Below are 25,371 nucleotides of genomic sequence, written 5' to 3'. Positions count from 1 at the left end.
CATTATTTCGGCTCCACCTAGTGTGGGAAAATACGATGCATTAAAGCAGAGGCTGATTGGAGAGTTCGGCGAGTCTAATGAGAAGCGGCTCAGGCGTTTAGTGGAAAGTTGCGAGTTAGGGCAAAAGAAACCTACATCGTTATTGCGGGAGATGAAGGACTTGGCAAATCAACAGCTGGGTAAAGACATGTTGAAGTCTTTGTGGTTACGGTGTTTACCCGTGCATGCACAACAAATTTTAGCGACTATCGAGGGTGATATAGATGACCTGGCTAAGAAGGCTGATGATATTTTGGCGATTCCAGCAACGAGTACCGGGGTTGATTCTGTCAGTACTTCGAGTGCCGAAACGACAGCAACCATTTCCGAATTGGTGAATAGGTTAAATCGTTTAGAGAGTCGCGATGTAGGTCGACGGAGTGGAGCACCTCCGCAACGGGCAAGAGCAGTAAACAGTCGCAGCGGAGCAACACGAGATGGGTGTAACGATTTGTGCTGGTACCATCGCACTTTCGGCGAGAAGGCAACACGATGTCGACAACCGTGCGGTTTCCATCGAAGGCGCTCGGAAAACTAGTCAGTCCTCCGTTTAAAGCGGCTGAACCGGAGGAGGAAATCAATTCCAGCCGCCTTTATATTACAGATAGAATGTCCTCAATGAAGTTTCTTATCGATACGGGGGCCGAAGTGTCGGTGGTCCCCAAGCGTAACGGTGAGAGTAAGCAACCTTCCGTCTTGAGACTGGTTGCCGCAAACAACACTGCAATTGATACTTTCGGCAGGCGACATATCACGATAGATTTGGGCCTTAAGCGAAAATTTAATTGGCATTTCATCATTGCTGATGTAGCACAGCCTATAATAGGTGCGGATTTTTTAAAGCACTACGACGTTTTGGTAGATTTAAAGAACAAAACTATTATCGATAGAGTAACGAGTACTCAAGCGTTATGCCAGGTCATGATGCCGCCTCGTAGGGTACTTTCTTTGAGGGGAGCCGACTCCTTTCATACAATTTTAGCGCGCTATCCCGATCTGACTAATGACGTACCAAAAAATAAAAGGCTTATGACAGCAGTACAACACCATATAGAAACGCGAGGAGCACCAGTAGTGCAGAAGATGCGCCGTCTCTCACCTAAAAAACTGGAAGCTGCAAGAAGAGAGTTTGATTATCTCATCGAACGAGGTATATGTCAGCGTTCTAGTAGTCAGTGGGCAAGTCCGTTGCACATGGTGCAGAAGTCCGACGGAACGTGGCGACCCTGTGGGGATTATAGAAGGCTAAATGCCAAAACAATTCCTGACAACTACCCCATACGACATATTCAAGATTTTGGAAGCGATTTGTTCGGGAAGACGATTTTTTCGGTGATTGATTGCAAAAAGGCATATCATCAGATACCAGTGCACCCTGCAGACGTACCAAAGACAGCTATCGTGACGCCTTTTGGACTTTTTGAGTTCAAATATATGACCTTCGGGCTTAGAAACGCCGCCCAAACGTTTCAGCGCTACATTGATGAGGCTGTCCGAGGGCTACCCTTTGTTTTTCCATATCTCGATGATGTGCTCGTTGCTTCGACGTCACCAGAGGAACATGCAGAGCATCTGGTCAAGGTGTTCGCACGATATCGTGAGAGGGGATTGGTTATCAATGCTGAAAAATGTCAACTGGGTCAGGAAAAGGTGGAGTTCCTGGGTCATCTCGTTTCAGCCGAGGGTATCAGGCCGCTGCCGCGCAAGGTGGAGAGTATTTTACAGTACAAAAAACCGAAGCAAGTACACGAGCTGAGAAGATTTTTGGGGGCCATTAATTTCTATAGGCGATTTTTGCCCCATGCTGCTGCTACCGAGGCACCGTTGCAGAAGTTAATGGGTCCATGTAAGAAGCGTGACAAGACAGAGATCAACTGGACGAAAGAAGCGACGGAAGCATTCGAAAAACTGAAAAAGCAGTTAGTTGAAGCGACCCTTTTGGCTTTTCCAATGCAGGATGCTACAATTGGGTTGATGACTGATGCTTCGGATATCGCGGTGGGAGCAGTTATACAGCAGTTGGTCGACGGTAAATGGATGCCATTAGGGTTTTTTTCACAAAAGTTTAATCCAGCGGAACAACGCTACAGTGCTTATGATCGTGAGTTGTTAGCGATTTATAAGGCCATTCGACATTTCCGGTACCATTTAGAGGGATCTGTCTTTACAATTTTCACCGATCACAAGCCGTTAACACACGCATTTGAGCAAAAATGGGAGAAGCTTTCCCCACGACAAACTCGACAACTGAACTTCATCAGTCAGTTTTCTTCAGATTTACAACACATCAGTGGGGCTGACAACATTGTAGCTGACATGCTTTCAAGGATTGAAACCTTTACGCTACCGTCACCAGTGGACTTACAGCAGTTACATGATGAGCAAGTTAGTTGCGACGAGCTTAACGATCTACTTAAAGGCTCGTCGACCTCGTTGCAGTTAGTGAAGCACCGGCATCCAGGCACAGGTATTTATATAGTTTGTGATGACTCAACAGGGCGTCTGCGCCCATATGTTCCGAAAATTTTACGTCGTGTAATTTTTAATGCTTGTCACGGTTTGGCGCACCCGGGAGCGAGAGCAACTACTAAGTTAATTACAAGAAGTTATGTGTGGAAGAAAATAAATAGTGACATACGAGGATGGGTTCGAAGCTGTCCTGCCTGCCAACGATGTAAAATCGCGCGACATACGAAAACTGAGCTGGGTCAGTTTGCAGTTCCAAGTCATCGATTCGAGCACGTCAATGTAGACATAGTTGGACCGTTTACACCCGCACGAGGTTTTACATATTGTTTAACATGTGTGGATCGTTTCTCACGATGGATAGAGGTAATTCCCTTGGAGGATATGACAGCCGAGACTGTAGCCAGGGAATTCCTTAGTGGGTGGATCAGTCGGTTTGGCGTTCCGAAATTCATTACTACTGACCAAGGACGTCAATTTGAGAGCAGTTTGTTCAAGGAGTTGGTAAAGCTTTTGGGAGTCAAACATATACATACCACCAGCTACCACCCACAAGCTAATGGTATGGTGGAAAGATGGCACCGGGTTTTAAAGGCTGCGCTAAGGTGTCACTCTGCAGATGCGAACTGGGTAGATGTGCTGCCTATGGTTCTGTTAGGATTAAGAACGGCAGTGAAAGAAGATTTAGGCGTCTCGGTGGCAGAAATGTTATATGGGCAAACTATCAGACTCCCGGGCGATATAATAGAGCCGGAGGAAGATAGCTCCATGAATCAACAGGACTTTGTACGAGAATTGCGTCAACATTTCGAAACAGTGAGGCCGGTACAGACTTCGCAACATGGGAAACCTGCTGTATTCATTCCTAAGGATCTACGATTTTGCAGTCACGTTTTTCTACGGGATGACACTATTAAGAAGCCACTGAAAGCGCCGTACGACGGGCCATACCTGGTGATCAGCAGATACCCTAAGACATACACCATACTGATGGGGTCAAAACCAGTCACAGTATCAATCGACAGACTTAAGCCGGCATATTTTCCGAGGGGAGAAGAAACGAGTAGCGGTTAAGCAGTGGGGTGTTTGCTCAAATGTTCTGGAAAGGGGGTGATGTAGTGAGCACCCTAACTACAAGCGTAACAGCAGGTGGCGACATTATTTACGAACCGTAGCTAAGTTTGCTGTGAATTTAAAATCGCAACTGAATTTTCATTCGACGAGAAAAACTACACGCGTGCACGCAGCCCAATATTCGTCCTTTTATAAATCTTAAACAAATCAATATTAAACTTAATAAAATTGAATAAACGAAATATAGAACACCGAGGTTCTATAGATATATTATTAATATTTTTATTTCTAACAATAGTGGGAATAACAACACAAATAAATTAAATGGGGCGAAATATTTTGCTTGCTATGTAATGCATGGCCAGCGGCGAATGGAATCAAATGGGAAATTTTTCTTCATGTTTGAAGCACTAATTTGAGAAAGATTTGTCTGAGCTAGGTATTTCCAGTTTCGTCAATCATTTATTATTAAGGGAGGATCGTGTCTTTGCAAGCACTTGTTTTTATCATTGTTGGAATGGAGGTTAAAATCTTAGCTTAAGCATCAGACTGAGGTACTTAATTTATAATTTGTTTTAAATTATTAAAAATCAAATCTAAATGTGTTAAAACTCGAGAGGTTACCTTCAGCCAGTAGAAGTGGGCTGGAAACCAACTCTGTGCACAATTTAACCATTTACATCATTTTAATATCTCTCTCGGCCGCCGTAGCTGAATGAATTGATGCGTGATTACCATTCGGGAGTGCATAGGTTCCAATCCACGTGCATGAAACTCCAAAATAGCATGAAACTGAAAAATCGAACGAAAGTGAGTCTTTCCGTTAACTGATAATCCATTTATAACTTTTGAGTGCTCTCTAGCAGTTATTTTCACGGCTGATAATTTTATTGAGCAAAATCAATTGTTCAAACAGCGATAATAAACCTAGAAAATGATAAAAATATGCACCATAGTCGAACTCCCTCAGGTAACTAAAATTTAAATTCTAAGTGAATGTTTGCATGCATATAAAAATTGTAATGAGGTGGTTTCTATCAAGTTGTTCCTTTATAAAAATAGGCATTATTTAAATTCTTTAGAAAAAGTTGGTAAACATCAACTAATTCAACTAGAAAATAATAATAGACTCAGTTATTTCAGCTGGGTGATAATTGACCTTGCACATGTTCTATACGGTAATTACATATGTACATATGTATGTGTATACCTGCGATTATTTGTTGTAAAAATCAACAAGTACGTTTCAGTTCTGTTTTGCTTTGCATTTACAATTTATCATAATGTAAATTTCCTGTGATAAGTTTGATAAGATGTGCATCTAGTTATGTATGTGTATGCTAAGAGATTAGATAATTTTTTGTGTACGCAAACAAGGCATGATAAGGTATGATATGGCTTGGGTCACTGACTAACTGATATTTCTATGTTATTACTCAATTTTGCAATAATCAATCGACTGAGCTGACAACTCTAACACTCTTGAGAAAATGTGTTTAATTTGTTTCTTTTTTCCTCAATTCTGTAATAGTCTCTTCGAAGTGACTAATTCAGTCTCCTAGAATATTGTTAAGCTCGCTTTTCACCTCTTTTCCAGTGTGATCCCATGAGAAAGCACAGATTTGGTCCACGTGCATTAAGATTTTAAAGCAAAGAATTTATTTTTCAAATACTCCATTTCCACTTGTTCCACTCGCTTATTTCACAAAAATCGATTAACGATATACGATACCTACACATTAAAGGTGAGTTTACATTTGGAATAATAGGCTGATGAAGTCACAAAGCAGTTTCCATGAAAAGCCGAACGAATTGAAAAATCGATTTAAATACGGTACAGCCTCAGGTGACAACGCGTCACATTAAAATAAATAAAAAATAATTCCAATAGTGAAGTATAAAAACGACCCTCATATCATATTAAATAAAATGGCTGGCAAACAAAAAAACGTAAATACCATTGACCGAAGATTAAATCATACGGATGACCGATCTGTGTAACTTATTACAATGGTCACGGAAATAACTTATTAGCAAATACAATAAAACACTTTGCTTATTTTTGTTTTCTAAAAGGAAAACATATGCTAAAAACCCAATGGATTTTTTTACTTTAGATAAATAAATTTTTCAAACGGAAATTTTCATAAGCTACGAATGGATCAAGGCGTATTTATTAAAGGTGATGGCACTAAACCGACAACAATGTTTTGTACGTTTGATTGTCCAAGCAAAATAGAAAACAAAGAATGAATTCGCCTTATGTCATACTGGGCTGACAGCAACATGGACACGGCGAACGAAAAAAAAACAAATCAGCTGATTTACCGATACCACCTTTAATAGATTCGCCTTGAAATGGATTCTTAATTTTAAATATCAACATTTTTAAAGCACAAAATTTTAATAGTTACGAGTGGATTCTAAATTTATATATCAAAATTTTTAAAACGAAAAAATTTCTAATTTTTCTTAAATTACTTCAAAGCAACGAGTGGTTTGGTAATTTTACAGAGCACCATCTTTAAAGCCAAAAATGCCCTAAGTTTACCGAAAAACTTCAAGGCTGCGAATGAATACTGCGAGTGGAAACTTAACTTTACAAAGCAAAATCTTTAAAGCCAAAAATGTGCAAGTTTTAAAAAATTTCGTGAATTTTCTTTTCCGAAATTTGATGACATTTTTTTCTTATGTGAAATTATACTCTGTGAATATTGGTGATAATTTTCGCAAAATATAGGTAGATAAGCGCTTCTTCGATAAGAAATTCCTGCGAAAATTGCGCTGATAAGATAAAAGATGAAAACAGTTATCTAAATGAAGTAACTAACAACTGATACAAAATTATTACAAAAAGAGCACATAATTTTTAAAAAGGTGAGAAAAAAATAAAATCTTTTTGCGTACTGAACAATGGAATGCTGATAAAAAAAAAAATAGAAAGTACTGATAAGAAAAATATTTTCTTAAAAAAAGTTAATTATTTCGTGCAAACACATAATATTTGTTTAAATTAATGGAAAAAGTTAGCCGAACGCTATAAAGCGTTAGTGATAAGATAGACGTGCCTCACATACTCATATAAAAAAATACCCATGTATTTATATTACTCGTGTATATACTTTTGCCCGTCCTCAGCTTATCGCCAAGTTGTGTCATAAGAAAATCCAAAAATAAACAAATAGTGTATTACACATTTCGAGTAAGTTCCCCCATTGCATAGTGGCGAGAAGTATGCCTTTCACTGGTTGCGTTCTTGGGTTATCAGGCGAAATTCGAGTGCTTTAGCAGCGCCTTTGTCTAGGCAAAGCCCCATCATCGATAAGATAAGAAAGGCAATTACTTTTTTTCGTTTCAATTAAATATATTAATTAAATATATATGTAAGTACATCCATATGTATGTATATATGGCTTCAAGCTACACATTACCCTTGCCATTAAAAACATTCAATAGCGGCGGAAGAAGCAGCTGAAAGCAGTAATAGCATTCGCCAGGCGCAATGTCTCCACTATTAACGAACGTACAACTTTTATGACATTAAAAATAAGCCAGATTTGGTAGGTTTTCGAATGTCGTGATTTGTCAGCTCGCGCTTATCGCAGCTGTTTACGTTTAATTCGATCGTTCTCTCTTATCAGCGCGGCACAAACAATGCGCCCGATCAGCAATGCATTTCACAATTCGATTGTTGATCGTTGATCGCCTAGCTTGAGCATGAAACATGAATTATTTATGGAAGCGTAACGAATAATGATAACCAGAGCGCTGATTAGCTCTTTCAGTGGATTTCTTTCATTGCCTTGCCTTCAGAGGGAGAGAAAGAACATACTACGGCACAATGGGTAAAGTTATGTGTGGCTGGTCGATAGGGGTAACTCGATGGAGTTCTAACGGTAAGAGTTAACCCGCTATCATATTATGGCGCATGTAGGCGGATGGTGATAAGCGTTTACGGTGCAATGAGTAAAATTTCTCATATTTTATGGCAAAGGTGATATATGGCCAGGTTTGCCCTTTAGCTATGGTGAAAAACGAAATTGTGCGAGTAACTTCGGCTGTGACGTTACCGGCTACTCGGCGGCACAATTCCGCCCATGCCCATTCATTAAAGATGATGGCTATATACCAACAACAATGTTTTGTGCGTTTGATTGTCAAAGCAAAGTATTGGCAAAGAATGAATGCACCTTGTTTCATTCTGGGCCGACAGCTACATGGACACGGCGAAAGAAAAAAATTAATCAGCTGATTTACCGATACCACCTGTAATAGATTTGCCTTGATTCTGCTCGCTCATTTCACACGTATTCACACACTAGTCCAATCAATCAGTAGTTGTTCAGACGGCAACGATGTAACATGAGCGAAGGTTGTACATATTGATTTTTTTCGTATATCATCAACATAATCTCAATTTTTTTGTAATACACATTCCAAGTGACGTCAGTCCATCAGCTGATTCTGCCAAATTCGCTCAGAGCCGAATAACGGCCTCTTAAAGAGCACACCTCTAAAAATTTTTCACCATAGGCTACTAAAACTGAGCTGGTTCTCTTTCCCAGACGATACAAAGTGGAGGCTCTTATATTCCCAGATAGTACAACCACGAGCTATAAAAATAATGCTTAATATCTTTGAGTAATTCTGGGCAGCAAGCTACTTTTGGCTTGCTTTCCACTGTAAATTAGATCAAATGGAAGTGCTGGCTATCTATTAAGCTCTATAGTGCCCAAATCAAAGACCTAAGTACAAGATGTAAATTTTATTAGCCTAATTCTTTCGCAAAAAGATAGAGTAGGTACATCAATTACTACTGTGGATCTCGATGATACTTCGGACAACAAAGAGAGCGGAGAAAAAAATCGTAAAGGACCGGATACCGCATATATGAAGCAATCCACCGTTATTTTATGCCTCGTGGCGATGTACACAGTCTCTTGTGTACCCACTTCCACACACGGCTGAAAAACGTATCAATCAATATCATACAAAAGTAAATAATAGACTCATTCGCTATAATACATACATAGCCATTCTAACTGTTTTCGCTATTCTATTATTTTTCCTTTCCCCTCTCTCTCTCTCTTTCGAAATCTCGCTCTACTTTAGCCACCCTTTGAAGTTGTTCCTACTGGATTGCTTTCATTCGCTGCTGATAAGGCGAGTCCCCGTAACGTTTACGCCAAGTCAAAATACATACAGCTGTTGACAACTACTATCAGTATACTACACATTCAAGTATGTATGTATGTGTGAATGTATGTACATATACTCTAAGCCATGCGCGCATGCAAGAGGGCGCGTTTTGGGGTTCAAACTCCATACAATTTGGATGCCAATAAAGGTTACCACTCAAGGCGAATTGAATAATGAAGGTGGCGCCATTAACAGTTACTTTACTTTGACGTCAGCTCCCTTCGCAATACAAAACAAACAAAAGTAGCAGAAATAACATGTTTGGGAAAATTCAGTGAATGGCTTGATAATATTGTATTATAAACAAACTAATGCAAATAAAGTGCGGCGTGTTAAGTTGCAAAAACACATGGAGGCTCTATACCAAATCCAGTTTTTTGCGTTATTTTTTTGGTTATTTCCATTGCACTCCCCTACTCTTCTTCTTCACAAAAAAGTAATTCCCCTGTCTTTGGTTTGTTTATTGATGGACTCTTATGACAAGGCGAAGTCGGAAAACGACAAAAATACAATAATTTTTCCAAGGCAGGTACCAGCTGTTGTTCAGTATTAGTAGAGCAGCTGATTTGATTTTTTTCTATTGTATTTTTGTTTTATCGAATTTTGTTTAAAGTAATTTAAACTATCAAGCTCTTTTTAAAGATTTCGAAATTTTAGAGACCAAAACTAAAAATAAAACACATAGCTCTTTTTGTTTTTTCTCTATAAATATTTACTTATTTTATATATTTATATTTTTTTAATAGAATCTTTTGGAAAACCCCTCTGTCCCCCCAAAAAAAAGCCTGGCTGCGCGCCTGCTCTGTGGTCTGTAACTGGCGCGTTCGCATCCTTCATACGGGTATATAAATGTCAGATAGCATAATCGCCAGCAGATAAGAGCGCACTTTTAATGTTTTTAATTCGTCACTGTATTTTGTAGCTGCATTAGTCGCATTGAAGCGTTAGCTAAAAATAGCGTGCTGTCATGTTTGCCAGCACGATTGACATTTGTGTGTTGACGTTGACAATTGTGGGCAAAGCGTTGAAATAAAACAAACCAAAAGAAAAATTATATTCACAACTTATCTAAGAATTTGCATGTAGGCAGATTAACTGATTGCTATTTTAAAGTGTTTATTTTACTATTGAACTGTGGCGTTTGTGTGAACATCCAAGCCCAAATGATGGAAAATATTCCTATACTGTCAAAAATGACTCGAACGCAGCCGAAAAATACGCATTGAAAAAATTTACATATGCAAATGTATTTCTATGGCTTGTTTCTATGTAGAGTACTGTATATACAACAAAAAAGAATCGTTCTATGCCGTAAATGTAAATTTATTGTTAGTGTCAAGGCCTCTGAGCTGTGAGTCTCGAAGGTCGGGTAAACGAAAATTTAATACTATTGAATAATTAATCTTAGAAATATTTCCATGACTATTAAACATTTAAATTAGTTGGTGTAAAGCCATAGTATTAGGCCAGCGTGGCATAAAAAATAATCTTGTTCATCTTCTTCTTAAGTAGCGAAACCATTCGCTTGACCATCGACATGAATTCTATTTGACTATCGCGGATACGATCTTGTGTACCACTGCGTCGTCTTGGTAGAAAAAATTACTTTTTTCTTCGCCAAACATAACCGTTTCTGCTTTTAAAGCAATTACGAATCGGTACAAGAGCTCATTTCAAGGCAATTCTTGAATGAAAACCCAATTTCACATTTCTCCATATAGATTTCCTGCGAGAAGACCACTTCATATCAATATTAAATTTAATCCTACCGAGCCTGAACTGATCTTCTGAAAGGAAATATTAGACATGAAGACTTTCGCTGATATATGTACGAGTGTTGTGCTTACCCGCCTAAGCCGATCATATTTGCCTACAGCGTCCGTTCAAAAGCCCATTGCAATATGAAATTATACCTACTAAGGACTCAGTATCTTCTGAAAGGAAATTTTAGGTGTGGAGCATGGTGAAAAGATTTTTAGAAGTGCGCTCTTTAATAGATCGTTATTCGGCTCTGCGCGAATTTGACAGAATCAGCTGATGAGCTGACGTCACTTGGGATGTGTTTACAAAAGAACTGAGTTTGTGTTGGTGATATACGAAAAAATCCAATGGCACTTCGTTGTCGTTTGAACAACGACTGAGCGGGCGAGTGTGTGAAGATGGGTGAAACTATTGTGCAAATATCGGCTGATGATAAGATTGTAGTAGTGATATACGAACAAAATTAACACAGTTCTCGCTTACGATGATTGGTTGCTTTCTGAACAACGACTGATTGGACGAGTGTGTAAATAAATGTGAAATGATCGTACAGAATTGCTGCCGAATTTCCCAAGTGACGTGACAGCAGAAGTGTTCCTCTCACAATTTTCTTTTTCACCATAGTTAAAGAGCAAACCTTGTGAATCTACCACCCTTGGACCTGAAGGCTTTCGCTGAGATTCGAGTGTGTTTACCCGCATACGCCGATCATATTGGAGCACACTTTTTGATTGAATAACAGGCGTTCGTTGAAGTAGCTGCACGTTTAAAGCGATTAAATTTTATTAATAATTCGTAGAACGAATTATTTATTAAGTTATCTATAATAAATATCGATTGTTATTGAACAAGACACAGTTCAATGGAATTTTATTGTGGTTCTGACAATCAAACGATGTTAATTGTATACTTAGAAAAATAATGATAATAGACGATTATTTTAGTAAAATGAGAAACAAAAATTCACAGAAGTGTACTCGTATGTGACGCTGAAACTTGCTGATAACTAAGTGGTCGCGATTGTGTAAGACTGTATACGTTGAAATTGTGAAATCTATAATTGAACCCTCCCAAGATATTTATTTAATGAGTTTTGAGCGGCATGATAATGATTGTGATGCTTGAAGGGCGACAAGAAGACTGTGCACACAATATATTACAGAATGAATATTTTGAATGCTACCAAGGGAATGGAGGGGTGGGTGGGTTTTTTTACACGAAATTTGTTGTACGAAGTGCTTCAAATGTGTTTGGGAAAGATTTATAAAGAAGAGTAGTTCTAGGTGAGGTTAGGTTAGTCAGGTTTCTTGTTTTACACAAGACACTCGGTGAACCTAAGGCCCATAGTGATACATGCATTTTTTTTCCTTCCCCTAACCAAGCTGATTTTTTTAAGAAGGTAACTAGTCCTTCCAGTGCGACATTTTGCAAATTTCTCAGGGCCTCGAAGAAATAATTCCCAAGATATTTTGCACGGCTTCTTTAAAGTGCAGCACATTCATCTCCACAGCTCGAGCAGAAGTCGTTGTGTCATTCTACTGGCTAGGGTGCCAATAGTGCAGAGACCCGTTATAACACCTGTGAGGACGCTGGTAATTGATCTGTTGAATTCAAGCAGACATTTTGTTCTTTTAAGATTCAGTTTTGGCCAGAGCGCTTTGGAGACCCTGTAGCTAGTAGTCAGAGACTAACTTCTATTAGTTTCCGCGATTACGCTCAGGTCCGTCGCAGAGTATAACTCGTTTAAAGGAATGGTTATGCCCTCTACCACACGCTGAAGGTCCAGCTCACAGCCTATCCTTGGCCACTCATCCGCTCTTTATTTCCCTCCACTCCAGAGTGGCCGGTAATCCAACACAGTGTGGTGTTGTGTTGTTGGATGAACGAGAGCGACCTCCTACATTCTTTAACACATCTTGAATAGATGGGCGTTATCGTTGATAACTGCTCTTATCGTTTTTGCTACTTGGTCTAATATATAGTGTAGATCTCAGCTTGGAATTGGACGCTGCACCAGTCTGGGAGTCTAAATGAGCAATTTAAAGGTAATTATGCCGAGTAAACTCTTGATCCAGTGCCATTGCCCATCTTTGAGCCGTCAGTATAAATATGGGGTCACCATTACGATCATCTGATATGACTCTGGTCTGCCAATGACCTACATCATTTTGCGTACTATGCTTTTATATTTTTCTTCCTCTAAGACACATTTTTGGGCCACTTACTGGTAAAAAAATTTCGCTGAAACTGGTAAGACTTTTGCATTCGCTGCTGATGGCGCTGCTGTGGCTGATGCTTACAAAAGTTATTGAGTCATTTCAAACTCGTCTTTGGCGGCAACAAACATCTTCGTTTTGCTGAAAAACTTGCCCGCAGATGTTCTATTCGGAGCGATTGAGCAACCCAAGAAAATCAGTTAGACAGGTCAGCCGTACAAAGCACAAGTATGGTAGCTTACTTGGGTAATATTTGTACATATATATGTATGTATGTATGTATGAGTAAGTATAAAACCTGCGAATGAGTTAACTGGCACTTAGTCAGCCAAGGCGACCAGTTAGACAGCGTGCCAGCCAGCTAGTTGTAATCAGCAAGGCAAGGTAATCAGCAACTAGTTAGTCAGCCGGTTTGTGCGCCTTCAGCCCACCACTACCACCACCATCATGAACCGCCAGCTCCACAAACAGCAGGTTCTTATACTCTACACGTCACATAAAACACATACTAACATATTTGTGTGTATTCTCGCTTATTTCAAGATTTCTACTCGCCCTTTTAACTACTGCAGATGCATAGATGTCGATCTAAACGATTCACACATGGCGTGGCGTGTCGGTTACTTGGCGAATTCAGGGGGCTGAGACCTTAGAAATGTGACAGCGAAACATAGGCATTTACGCTACCTATACATATGCACATATAGTAAGTTATACGCTCAGACTTATAGTATACATCATAATAGGGCAAGTAGGCATGTTACGTATGTGTGTCGTCGACAACGCCAGCATCGTCGCCGCAATTGTGCTCGTTTTCTGTTGTCATTTTTGTCGTTGTCCCATTGTTGTTGCCGCCTATTTCGATGTTTTTGTATACGTTTGTTATTGCAAAGCTTGTTGCAGCCACTCTCGTCGCGTTTATCGTTGCCGTTCTCGAATGAAAACAAGTTTAATGACGACGACGACACAAACAACGAGAACGAAAACGACGACAGCGACAATGTTCTTAGTATATATTTTACATATAGCTATGTGTATGTATGTATGTATGTATGTGTAATAGGTACGACGTGCAAAAAGAGACGTATACAAAAAAAAAAAAAACTAAAGCAAAGCAAGTGGTAAATATAGTGCAAGAAAAACGCATTAAAGAAGCAGCAAATGAAAACAAAAATGAATGTTTAACTGAACTTTTCAGTGGAAAGCAGAAGAGGCGAATTGGCGTGCGGATGCAAGGGACACAAACGGATATACAAATTTAGCTACATACATACATACATATGTGCATTTGTGCTTTTAGTAGGTAGTCATGGATACATATAAGGAGGACGACGACGACGACAAAATTTTGCACGAGTCGTTGGCGATTTGCCAACGAAACGAAACGAATTTAGTATAGATGTATTGTAAAAAGCAAAGAAAACGTAAAAATGTGGGGGTAAAATATTTACATACATACACATATATATATGTACGTATGTATTATAAGAATGTAAGTATGAGGCGATGTTGACGTTGCGAACCACTCTCTAATAATAATAATGATGATGACGTTGTAGCATATGATGGGAAAGGAAATGACGAAGCTGATGAGGAAGCTGGCACACAGCAGGCAATGTCGAATATTTATGTGTATGTATGTATGTATGTATGTAATAATGTTGTTTGGGTTAGTGAATAATGTGATTAAGTTTTTGTTGTTGCTGTTGTCGTTTGTGCAGCTTAATGTGCACGCCGCTGTATGTTGCATGTTTTGTAACACGTTGCTGCGCATGACACTTTCGTCAAAACAAGACTAACAAAAGGGAATGCACCGTATGCATTCAAATGCTGGACAGTGAGTGGTTTGAGGGTCTTACATGCATGCAATCGCATGCAGGCTTATATATACATATATACGCTAATACACACATATAAACATACATACACATACGGTAAATGGTATATAATTGACATACTACATATGTATGCATACATTTATTTTTTCTGTATACCTAACTGCCCTGGGACGTTTGCCAAATGCACGTTTTTCCAATTATTCACTCGCTTGGCAACCGTTTCTTCTTGTGTGCATGCACCGCTGACAACGCAGCCGCAGTGCCAATTTCGTGCTCACTAGTGTAGATACACATTGCGTTGACCCGTTGTTCGCTTGGGGTAACCTCATTATAATTGTGTAGTGACAAAGGAAAAGTACACCAACACCACCACCACCATCGACACCGCCGCTGCTGCTGCTCCTACCACCCCCTTATAACTCATACCCAAATATACAAAACAACCCAATTCAAAGCTGTAGCGGCAAGTCAATTGGCCCACGACGACTACCAACCAAAAGGAACAACAATAAGAAACACTGTTATACACAACTGAATTCTTGCACTATACAACTTGTATAGACAGACACACGCCAGCGGCACATAAGTGTACGTATAAATCTTGTATGTATGTATGTACTCGTACTTATAGTATACATAAAGAAAGTAAAAAGTCAGAATTGGCATGAAATTGTACAAAAACAAAACCAAAAAAACTATAAGAATTTTCCGTTGTAGATACACAAAACTGACGCGACAGCCCGATTGCGTAGTAGCTAGCGCCCAGCCCAGCAGTGGGTGTCGGTTGAGGGTTGAATATATGTATGTATGCAAGTACATACATATCTACATACAAATGTACCTTTGTTAAATAGGAGATGAATTAATAAAATGTATGCTGACATAGAATTACAGCTGGGTAAATAGTTAAATATGTACAAACATGTGTATCTATATTATTTTGATATGTACTACTCATGAACGTATGTATGTATGTGTAAATTTCACAACTATATATTTTAGTTTTCCTCCAGCGAAGTGGGGGACGAATCAGAACACTTGAGGTCGCACGAAAATCGATTAGAAATTAAAATTTGAGATTCCATTAAATTTGAACGCTAGATCAACTACAACAGGGTGGTCCATCTAACGCTTCCAATTTGAACTATTGATGTTTTGACTTTGACAGGTAAAAAAAAACATGCCTGATGAACAGAAATTTAGTTTCTGACAAGGCGCATTCAGTAAAGGTGGTGGCAGACTAAACTAACAACAATATTTTGTACGTTCGATTGTCAAAAAAAAGTAAAGTTATAGATTCGCCTTGGTTTCTGATTAAATATTTACGAAATTACTCGCTTTTCGTTTGGAAGAAAGTTGGGAGATATTAAAAAAAAACCAAAAAAGAATATTCAGTCGAAACAGTGATCTGATAACGCCGTATATAAGCTATGATTTTACACCGTTAAATCAAACAGAAATAATTAAAAAATCTAAGCTGCCATTTATGCGATATGCGCCAAAGCTCGCGAAAATGTGCAACACAATTGGGTTGACGGAATGGGCTATTGTAAAGCCAGCTGCGAAATTTTAGTTGAGTTTGTGAAATTGTGGGCATTTTGAATAGTCAGCTTTGTGGATTCCAACGAAATCAATGGAAAATATTAAAATAGGTACAGTAATAGCGCTTTGGGCTTGTGTTGGCTATAGGCGTTCTTCTATATTATTAGTGTTGCATGAGACTGCTGCCTTTAAAACAATTGATCGTTGACAAGAATAGAAAAACTCGATAATTTTAACGCGTTGTGTTGTACTGTAGGATTCCATAATAATTTTCCAACAAGAGAAAAATAAAAAAGTTATTTGTGCTTAACATTAGTAGGTCTTATATGGCCCACCCTGTATTAAGATGGATAGTACTTGCAATAGAGTTAATAAGATAATTAGTATATTTAGCTAGCTAATGTAAGAAGCACAGATCCAGCAATGTCTTTCGGGTATAATACACAAATATAGACCAAGCGTGAGCTTTTCGAAACAGTAGGAACTCTGACAGCAGTAAATAAGGTCGAGAAGCATTACGCAGAAACTACAAAGCTTCACAAATAAATGCTTTCGGATAATATGTAAAGTTTTCTGGCCGAACACTATCCGAAATACGGTCTTGGGGCAGATCACCCAGCAAGATCAAATTCAAAAGGTGATAAAAGGTCGTAAATGGCGATGGATCGGGTACACTCTAAAAGGACAGGGAAAACATTAGCAGAACAGCTTTGGAATGGCACCCAAAGGATACAGACGACCCGGTCGTCTACGAAATACTTGGAGATGTTCTAACCTTCGTGAACTAGAAACATCTAATTAAACGTGGGATGTCGTAAAGAGAAAGCGGTTAAAAGAATAAGATTTAAACGTTTTGCTTAAGCCCTGTTTTCCAAGTGGAATAAAAAAATAAGGTTTACTGAATACGCGTAACTTTGGCAGAATGTTCCTCCTAACAGCTCTAAAAGATTCTTTCTCTAACTGCATTTAGCAGCAGCTTTTATCTCTATATGTTTTCATCCTAAAGAGTGGGCCAAATAAGAATAACCAACCAATGGTGAAAACGAATAATGATCCAGTGGCTGGGTCATGTCGTCCGAATGGATACAAACAATCCGGCTCTGAAAATATTTGATGCGGTACCAGCTGGTGTTAGCAGAAGGAAACGACTGGCGCGCTTTGTTAAACTTGGCCAAAATCGCGTAAGCGGTTATCGCGCCATTCAAGAACAATTCTTTTTTATTTAATAATTTGATTGTTTTTTCTTTTCCTACTCTGTGTATTGCTAATGATTCATTTGCCTCAACTCATCGTTGTTGTTGTTGTTGTTGCTGTAGCAGCATAAACATTCCTCGTGCATATACGAGGAATGCTGCTGAAGTGACAGTCCTTGGCCGGATATAAATCCGGGTCGTTCCGGTTACGTAGAACCTACTCATCGTTGTTCCGGCCGATTGAACATTTCCAGAATCGCATTGTGGAGAATTTTTAAAGTTGGTTCTTAAGGTGTACCCGTAGGAAATGCACTACCAACAGAAATGCACTACCACCAACAACAACATTACTAGGTCTTAAGCATAGTACTAAGTTCGCGTTGCATTGCCGTGAAGTATGCGTGAAATTTCGTATGTATTTCCGGCAGTGTAGTACTCAGTTCATGCTGTGAAAACGGAGCATAACATTGACAGCAATAAAATTGACAGTTCGTTTACCAGTGAAGTGCCTGAGTTCGAATACTCCGAAGATATGGCATTTTTAAGCGAAACGTTTCCACAAGGAGTGTATGTAAGTAAACCTTCTTTAAATTTTTTTTGTGTCGATATATACGTGCATTAATTTGTTTAAAAACACTTTTCTTACCAAAAGTTCACCCTTGCTTCTAGGACGATGCTTAGTTTAATTTATAACTTTTCTTCTCATTTGATAATCATTGTTGCTAGCAACATTTCACGGCAAGCCAAATAGCACAAATTCCCAGTTATGAAGTTAATACTAGCCTTTACTTGGCCACCCTGTACTTATGTGAGTATGTATACTTATATCTGTATCCATAATTATCAGTGTACAACTTTGCTTCCGTCGATTTTTTCACGTAATTTAAGGCGCGCTTTTTTATAAGCTTAACACATATTTACACTTCGCAGTAATTGCTTACTCTAATACCACCATTATTCCATATATTTTTTCTTTTTATTTCATTAATTTTTAATTAAATTCCCATCGTCCACAGTTCGCTTATCGGTTAGAATTCTAATCAGCAGAAACTATTTGAACGAGCAGATGAAAGTTATCTACAAACGCATGCAGAAGCGTTAAAGCTAAACAATAAAAATTACTAGAAAAAGAGCACATTTGTCTTTTAATTCTGTATTATATTAACATAAGCAGTAAATAAAAAAAAAAATAATTTTATTATTATGGAAAGGAGGTTTTAGTTTATTTCACAGCATTTTTCCAGCACTAAATTTTCTTATCAACACTATTCTTTATCTACACCAACTCGCTTATCACGCTTCATTTTATCAGCACTTTCTCTTATCAAGAATTATTTTTTTATCAGTGAATACACCACCGCTTTTTTATCTTATTCAAATAACGAAATTCAAATAAGAAAAGCAAATATAATATAATAAAATACATACATACATCTATGTAGATGGTCATTAATATTTGTTGCAACTCTGCTGTGATAAATATTTCATTGGAATTATTTGTGCCTTTGTGAAATGGAAAGTCTTTTGAAGAATGATTTTTTAATAGGAAACTTGAATGGGCGCATTGATCCAGGGCTTCAGTTATTTTGAGACTCAAAAGTAACAGAAAAAATGGATTTATTTCTAAATAGTCAACAATTGATTTCTTAAAAAACTCGCTCTTTTCAGAATCAAGTTGCCCTTCTTCCCTAGAAATCATTTTTTTTCTGCTGAGAAAATCTCTAATGTCTTTTGGAGCTACTTGAAAGCCCAGCGCCTATTGGATATTTCTTTTGAAGATTCTAACGTACGCCACTCCCATGAAAAATTAACCATCTCAACTAAATAAATTACCTTAACCTTCAATAAGACAAAACTCATCTTTGAATCTTGTATTGCAGCTAAGGATTTATAAGATGCACAACAACAACAGAACACATACGGACAATCTAGTATACATAAAAGAGTGAATAACGTTCAACACAATGGGCATTTGACCTTGAAAATTTACAAACTCCTATGAGCACTGGTAACTTCATGTCAGTTTTATGTGTGATTTTGTGAAGCTAACCAACTACAACAACTGTATGTTATGGTGCTAATGTAAGAGTATCATGACATAATGATTATGGTACACACGTTCTTAAAACCGAACAAAATTTATTTTCAACTTACCACCCGGTTTGAAGGAGGATGCATCAAAGGATGGCGCACGCACTGGTTGATGTTTATCGCGCAAACCTGCTTGTCTATCGGGTACAAAGGAAACAGCAGCCGGTAATGATTCGCCGCGTGTTAGTGGTGGACGTGGTATATTCGGATCATCGATGGCGCTACGCTTCATGACACTCGGTCCACCACCAGCGACACCGCCACCGCCGCCATCGCCCACATGTGCATGATCATCATCTTCGGAGGGTGGACGTTTCAAATTCACCGATAACGCTGGTGGCACTGGACCCACAACGCCCACATTTGAGGCGACGGCAGCCGCTGCTGCTGCTGCAACAGCACGATTTGTCATCGACATGTGATGCGGTGCCATGTGTGAGATACGCACCGGACGTACGCTGGCGTCGTGCGCCTCCATTTTCACTGGGAAATCCATAAGACTGGTAGCTTGTGGCGGGGGTGGACCGATGCGTTGTGTCGCATAGCCATGATGATGTTGTTGCTGTTGTTGGGGACCAACAACGCCCACACCCACGCCCACACTTATGGGCGCACCGCTAGCGCTACGATGTTGCGCTTGTGCAGCCGCTACAGCGGCCTGTTGTTGCTGTTGGGCTTGCTGCTGTTGTTGTTGTTGTTGTACGACAACTTCACCATTCTCATGACTACGTTTGGCTGCCTGATGTAAGCGTTTCATTTGACGCGCTGCATCCAATACAAGTTCGATGCGATCGGCGCCCTCATAGTTGACACAACCGCGACACACAGCTTCCGAAAAGTCATTGATCATGGCCCAGGGCATGCGAGGAAGATCGCATAGGTAACAGTGCTGCCGTTTGGTTTGTAGTGACATGTTGGAAAAGGGGGTTATGGTGAATGTGCGGTGATGATGATGGTGGTGGTGGTGGTATTGGTTGTTTATTGTTGAACGTTGAATGGTGGTTGTTGCACTATACGTTGTTGTTGCGCGCGCACTTGTAGCACGCTTTCGAATTATGGTGCACAAAATTGCAACTTTTTTGCTGCAATTTTTTTATTTTAACTTTATTTTTTGTTGTATGCCCCAAACTCAGTACTTGTATGTAGGTGTGTGTGTGTGTGTTTGAAAATGTGCTACACGGGCTCCTTTCACGCGTTCACCTGAACTGGTCGCAGCTGTAAGCACTTATAGTATGTTTGTATGTATGTATGTATATACGAATTTGTTTATACTTTGGAGACTTGCTGCAAAATCACTATAGATCCGTCGAGCGAGCACTGGTATTTGTATAAAAAATCAATTGGGTGAACTTTATTACTTTCAACGTTAACTGACACACGAATTGGTGCTAAAAACATTCTTCGCACCCACTGTTAAAGGTCAATTATTTTAGTGACGTTGTGCAAAGTGCTTAAAAAACACAAACAGTTTAGTTTCAAAACCACTTTTCACTAAAGTGCCACCGAGGCGGTAAGTAGGCGTGTTTCCGTACACTTGGCGCGCACCACTAAAATTCACTTCAAATGTTGGCGCTCGTTGCTTGACGACTTCGCTAGCCGCAACGCAAGCGGCAATTGTGATTTTTCCATTTTCGTTTTTGCTTTCTGTTTATTTATACTTATTTATTTATATAGTATGTATGCATTGAGACCACGATATTAACGTCGTTTTGTTTATCTTTTGCCGCCTTGCGCGAGTTTTTCGATTATTGCTGTTATTTAATAGCGCTATTTTTGAATGTTGTAAAAATTTTTTGATTATATTTCTAAAGTAAAAGGAAAGAGAAGAACAAATAAAATATTTAGCACATAATTGAGTGAACCCGCCTAGTGGTTACACTCACAGCTTACAATAACAATTATGAATAGTGTTAAATGAGTGTGCGTGTGTGTGTTGATAGCTTATTTATCAGCGAACGAGGAAAACCAGTTTTAAGCACTACTTTAAGCCGCTTGAACCCTACAAAAACAATTTGTGCGCTATTTTGCTTTCTATTCACTATTTATTTTGCTTTCTATTCACTACACGCGGTCTAGTCTCCTTCTATTTTGCAAATATTGCGTAAAGTTATCACTTGTCAATTAATTACATCTATTGGCAAGGTTTTTGCTTGCGCTTGTTTTTGTTGTAGTGGACGATAATAGTTAATTGTTATTTCACACGAATGAACCGCTGCTGTATGCACACAAACTTGTAAAATTAAAGCGGCTGATCGCCGCTTTTACAATTATTGATTTAAAGTCGCCGCGTTGCTACCTCAGCTTACCGCGCGCTGTCTACCAACATTTCCACAGCTACCACTACTTTAGTAGTTTTATCACCTCACACTTTTCGGCTAATTAGACTAAATGTGCGTGTGTGTGTATGCGGTAAATCACATCAAAAACACGCCGAAAAATATACGCGTACGTATCTACATACAAATACATATATGTAGTTCATCTATCTATATGTGTATGCACATAAGTACACAAAATGAGAAGTGAGCGACCGCCGTGACCAGCAGCGTAGAAACGTTTTAGCTCGGCGCGTTTAAGCAGTAGCAACGGTGGCGGTATATGTACGTACGTACGTATGTATTTCTAAATGGCGCAGCGTGTAGGCATGAAAATTTTTGTATATATACATACATATGTAAGGCTACATATACATGGACGTGCGACAGCTTTTCAAATAGCTTAAATACGCGCACGTAGCAAATTGCAAGCCACTACTTATTTACAAACATACATATGTACACACATATATACATATACCTGGCCGTATACACACGCGATATTAATTAAATTTTTTTTCTCACACTCATTACTTTCAACACTATTTTGTTCAATGGCGTATAAAATATTTTTTATAAAATTTTTTGTGAATTTTTTTTCTTTGGCATTTATTGTGAGTAAATTATCTTTAGATTTCACACCTTTTCATTCCGATCTAAATATCTTAGCATCTTTTTCTCCTTCGCCAACTATACACTTCATGGTATACACTCATTTAAATAGCGTTCACACGCGCTCACTGTACGGTTCTGCTCGTCTGCGTTCGTCCGGCGCTTATTTGCTCGCTTGCATGTGTCTTCCTCGAAAGCCGTCTGCGAAATAACAAATTATTTCAATTGAATGTCGGAAAAATGTATCCGTTGGCTGGTTAGCAAGCTGGTGAGTATTTGGCTGCATGGCTGACCCGCTCTGGCTGGCTGATTCGTATACCCACGAGAAATGAGTAGGTAAGCGGCACAGTGGAGCTATGTTGGTCGTTTCCACCACAGTCGATTCTACGTAACCGAAACGACCCGGATTTATATCCTGCCAAGAACTGTCACTTTAGCAGCATTCCCTGTATGTGTATGGGAAATGTTTTTGCTGCAACAACAACAACAGCTATGTTGGTAATGATATGCAGTACGATTAGACTTAATCTTAGCCGATAGCCCTGGTAGCGAGTTGTTTACAGCATTATTAATTTATATCTTTAATCATAATTTAAAAAATAATTCATAATAATAATAGACTTAATCTATCGAATTGAAAATGAAATGTATGATGATTATTTTAAGTCTTATCTATTGTATAAGTATTATCTTAATTTTGTACTTCTAGTCTGCAAGGTTCTGTAAGCATAGATTTATTGAAATGAAATAAAATTTTGATAACATACATTGATACATACATGTCTAGCTGGAGGGGTCGTCCGCAGTACGTCCTGGATTCATTAAACAATTTGTCTCAAACAGCCGCCACCTCTCAAAAAAACCCACTTAATTTTGGATGTTCTCACAACAGACGACTCTGTGTGCCCGGAACGTCCCGGATTTATGCCCGGCCAAGGACTTTTACCTCAACAAAACTCCCCAAGAGCACTTTGCGAATATTTTATGCTCTTATAACAGTAACCCTGTAGCAATCCCGAATTGAATTGACAGCTCGACCGAAAAATCTCTAAAGACTGTATAAGTTCTTTTGTTAGTATTATGATTACACAATGAGAATGACTAACATTACATTCATTATTAAATTATTATATATGTATATATTTACAAGGTGGCCCAAAATTAATTCTTCAATTTTGTTTTTAAATAACTTTTTTACTAAATAGACAAAAAGGTGTTGTGTGGAATGGAAATCTTTATTTTGACTTTTACGCATTGCTTGTCTGCTTGCATGCTGCAGCTGTCTAATTCACAAGTGTCAAATATAATTGACGTACGATCCCATTTGCAAAAATTATAAATTTTCCGATAGAGTGCTTAATTTTGCGCCGCGTTTTTGTTTTGTCTTAATGTTGTGCTGCTCACAACGGACCCATTTCGTGGTCTAAGTGGCATCGCTGACTTTATGTGCGACGCGACTGTCCTACCTAATATTGTGCAACAAATAGAGGGGCGTGTAGTTGTATGACGCTTCCGAACTACAGCTGGTTTTTTTATAAGTAGCCTTCCCATGCAGAAATACACTTAAAGTTTAGCCTTTGCCTGCCTAGGGGCGATCGCTTTTCTATCATCTAGTTTTTCATGCCCACACAGGGTTTGAGGCCGGGCCCTGCATAAACTCATTCGACTACGGCGGTATCGTTCTGAACAGCAGCTCGTCGGCGATCACGTCAGTATTGTGGGGTTTCTTGCCAAACGCTGAAATTTTTCTCCCGAAACCTGAGAAACTATTTTATGTTTTAGATTACAGCGATCCGTACGCAATTGTGTTTTTTGTGTTATCGATAACTATTATTACGAATGTAAGTAAAAACTAAATAAAATGAACGCCGGTAAAAAAAGAGGTTTGTAAACATAATTCTAATAAAATGGTTTATTTATTATACATTCATATTATAAAAAAAGTTATTGCTATGGCACAAAGAACAGTAAAACTTGTGGTAGGAGAAGCTGCAGCAACATAGCAGTAGAAAAGGCCCATGTGTGTTCTTCTCAGCACTTGACAAGCTGATTGTCAATTTAGCAGCTAATCTGCCATATGTGGACGGGTAGATTTATTTTTGTGGATTTCTTGCCAGCCACTGCATACATGAACGTACTTTTAACTATTTTGAATGTGAAATTCCGATTGGATTGATTTATTACTGCCCAATTTATCAGCCAAGTTTGCCCACTGTGCATCGTCACACGTCTACAGTGCGTCCGTTTTGTTGTGTGCTATCGCTATCTGCTCTCTGCTCCGTCATACCCTGCTAAAATCCACATGTGAGCGATTTCGTTGGCATTGTTCACGTTGCACGACGTGTTTCGACGTAATGCAAAAGATGTGCATTGTATGTACGTATGTGTGTACATATGTTTCAAGATATCAAGTGTATACATACTTACATACATATATGCGTTTATATGTACATATAAGTGCCTACTAAACGAAATTCAAAGTATACACACTAAATAGCAGCAACAAGAACAACACTGTTAAATGAAGGCAAATACAGCAAACAGCCCCAAAGAAAAGCAAAAACAATTAGAACGTTAGCATTGGAGTTCTTGTTAAAATAAAATAAATATACAGAAACCAGAAACAACAAAACGAAAGAAACAGAGTGAGAACAAAAACGGCCCCAATATGAGGCGTAGCGACGAAAGAGCAAAGCAATGCTAACAACAACATTGTCAGTCGCTCAGCAACTACACACACACACTCATAGGCACATTAATAAACATAAGATGCCAACAGCTTACTCTTGGCCTTTTTCGCCTTCCTATGCTCAACACTGCTGTTGCCGCTTTATCGCATTTCGTGTTATCTCGTTGCATTCTCTCGGTATTTTCAAGAGTATGTCGTTTACATACATACATACTTGTGTAGGTATACTTTTATGTATGTTATTCTGATTATATGTTGTTGTTGTTCTATTTTAGCGCTGGCTTCTCGCCTTTATTATAACGATCGATTGAGCCTCCGCAGCAGCAGCAGCAGTAG

At 38.8% G+C, this 25,371-nt stretch overlaps 1 protein-coding gene across 5 annotated transcripts in view; it reads right to left on the bottom strand.

Moving 5' to 3' along the window:
• LOC129236976 (probable E3 ubiquitin-protein ligase IRF2BPL) overlaps positions 1-22,564 on the bottom strand; it is a 40,334-nt gene extending 17,770 nt beyond the window's left edge. For 3 of the 5 annotated variants that reach the window (XM_054871312.1, XM_054871315.1, XM_054871316.1), the window contains exons 1-2: positions 22,377-22,564; positions 19,483-21,224 (exon numbers count right to left, since the gene is read on the bottom strand). In XM_054871312.1, coding sequence (XP_054727287.1) covers positions 19,483-20,332 — 850 coding nt within the window. In that variant the 5' untranslated portion in view covers positions 20,333-21,224; positions 22,377-22,564. Of the gene's footprint in view, positions 1-19,482; positions 21,225-22,259; positions 22,279-22,376 lie in introns of those variants that run through there. The other 2 variants (XM_054871313.1, XM_054871314.1) reach the window with 2 other exon arrangements.
• Positions 22,565-25,371: the final 2,807 nt, after the last annotated feature.

Source organism: Anastrepha obliqua, chromosome 2 (assembly GCF_027943255.1).
Source record: "Anastrepha obliqua isolate idAnaObli1 chromosome 2, idAnaObli1_1.0, whole genome shotgun sequence".
Lineage (NCBI taxonomy): Eukaryota > Metazoa > Arthropoda > Insecta > Diptera > Tephritidae > Anastrepha > Anastrepha obliqua.
Note: the sequence above shows the minus strand (reverse complement) of the source record. Positions and strands in the feature narration are given on the sequence as shown.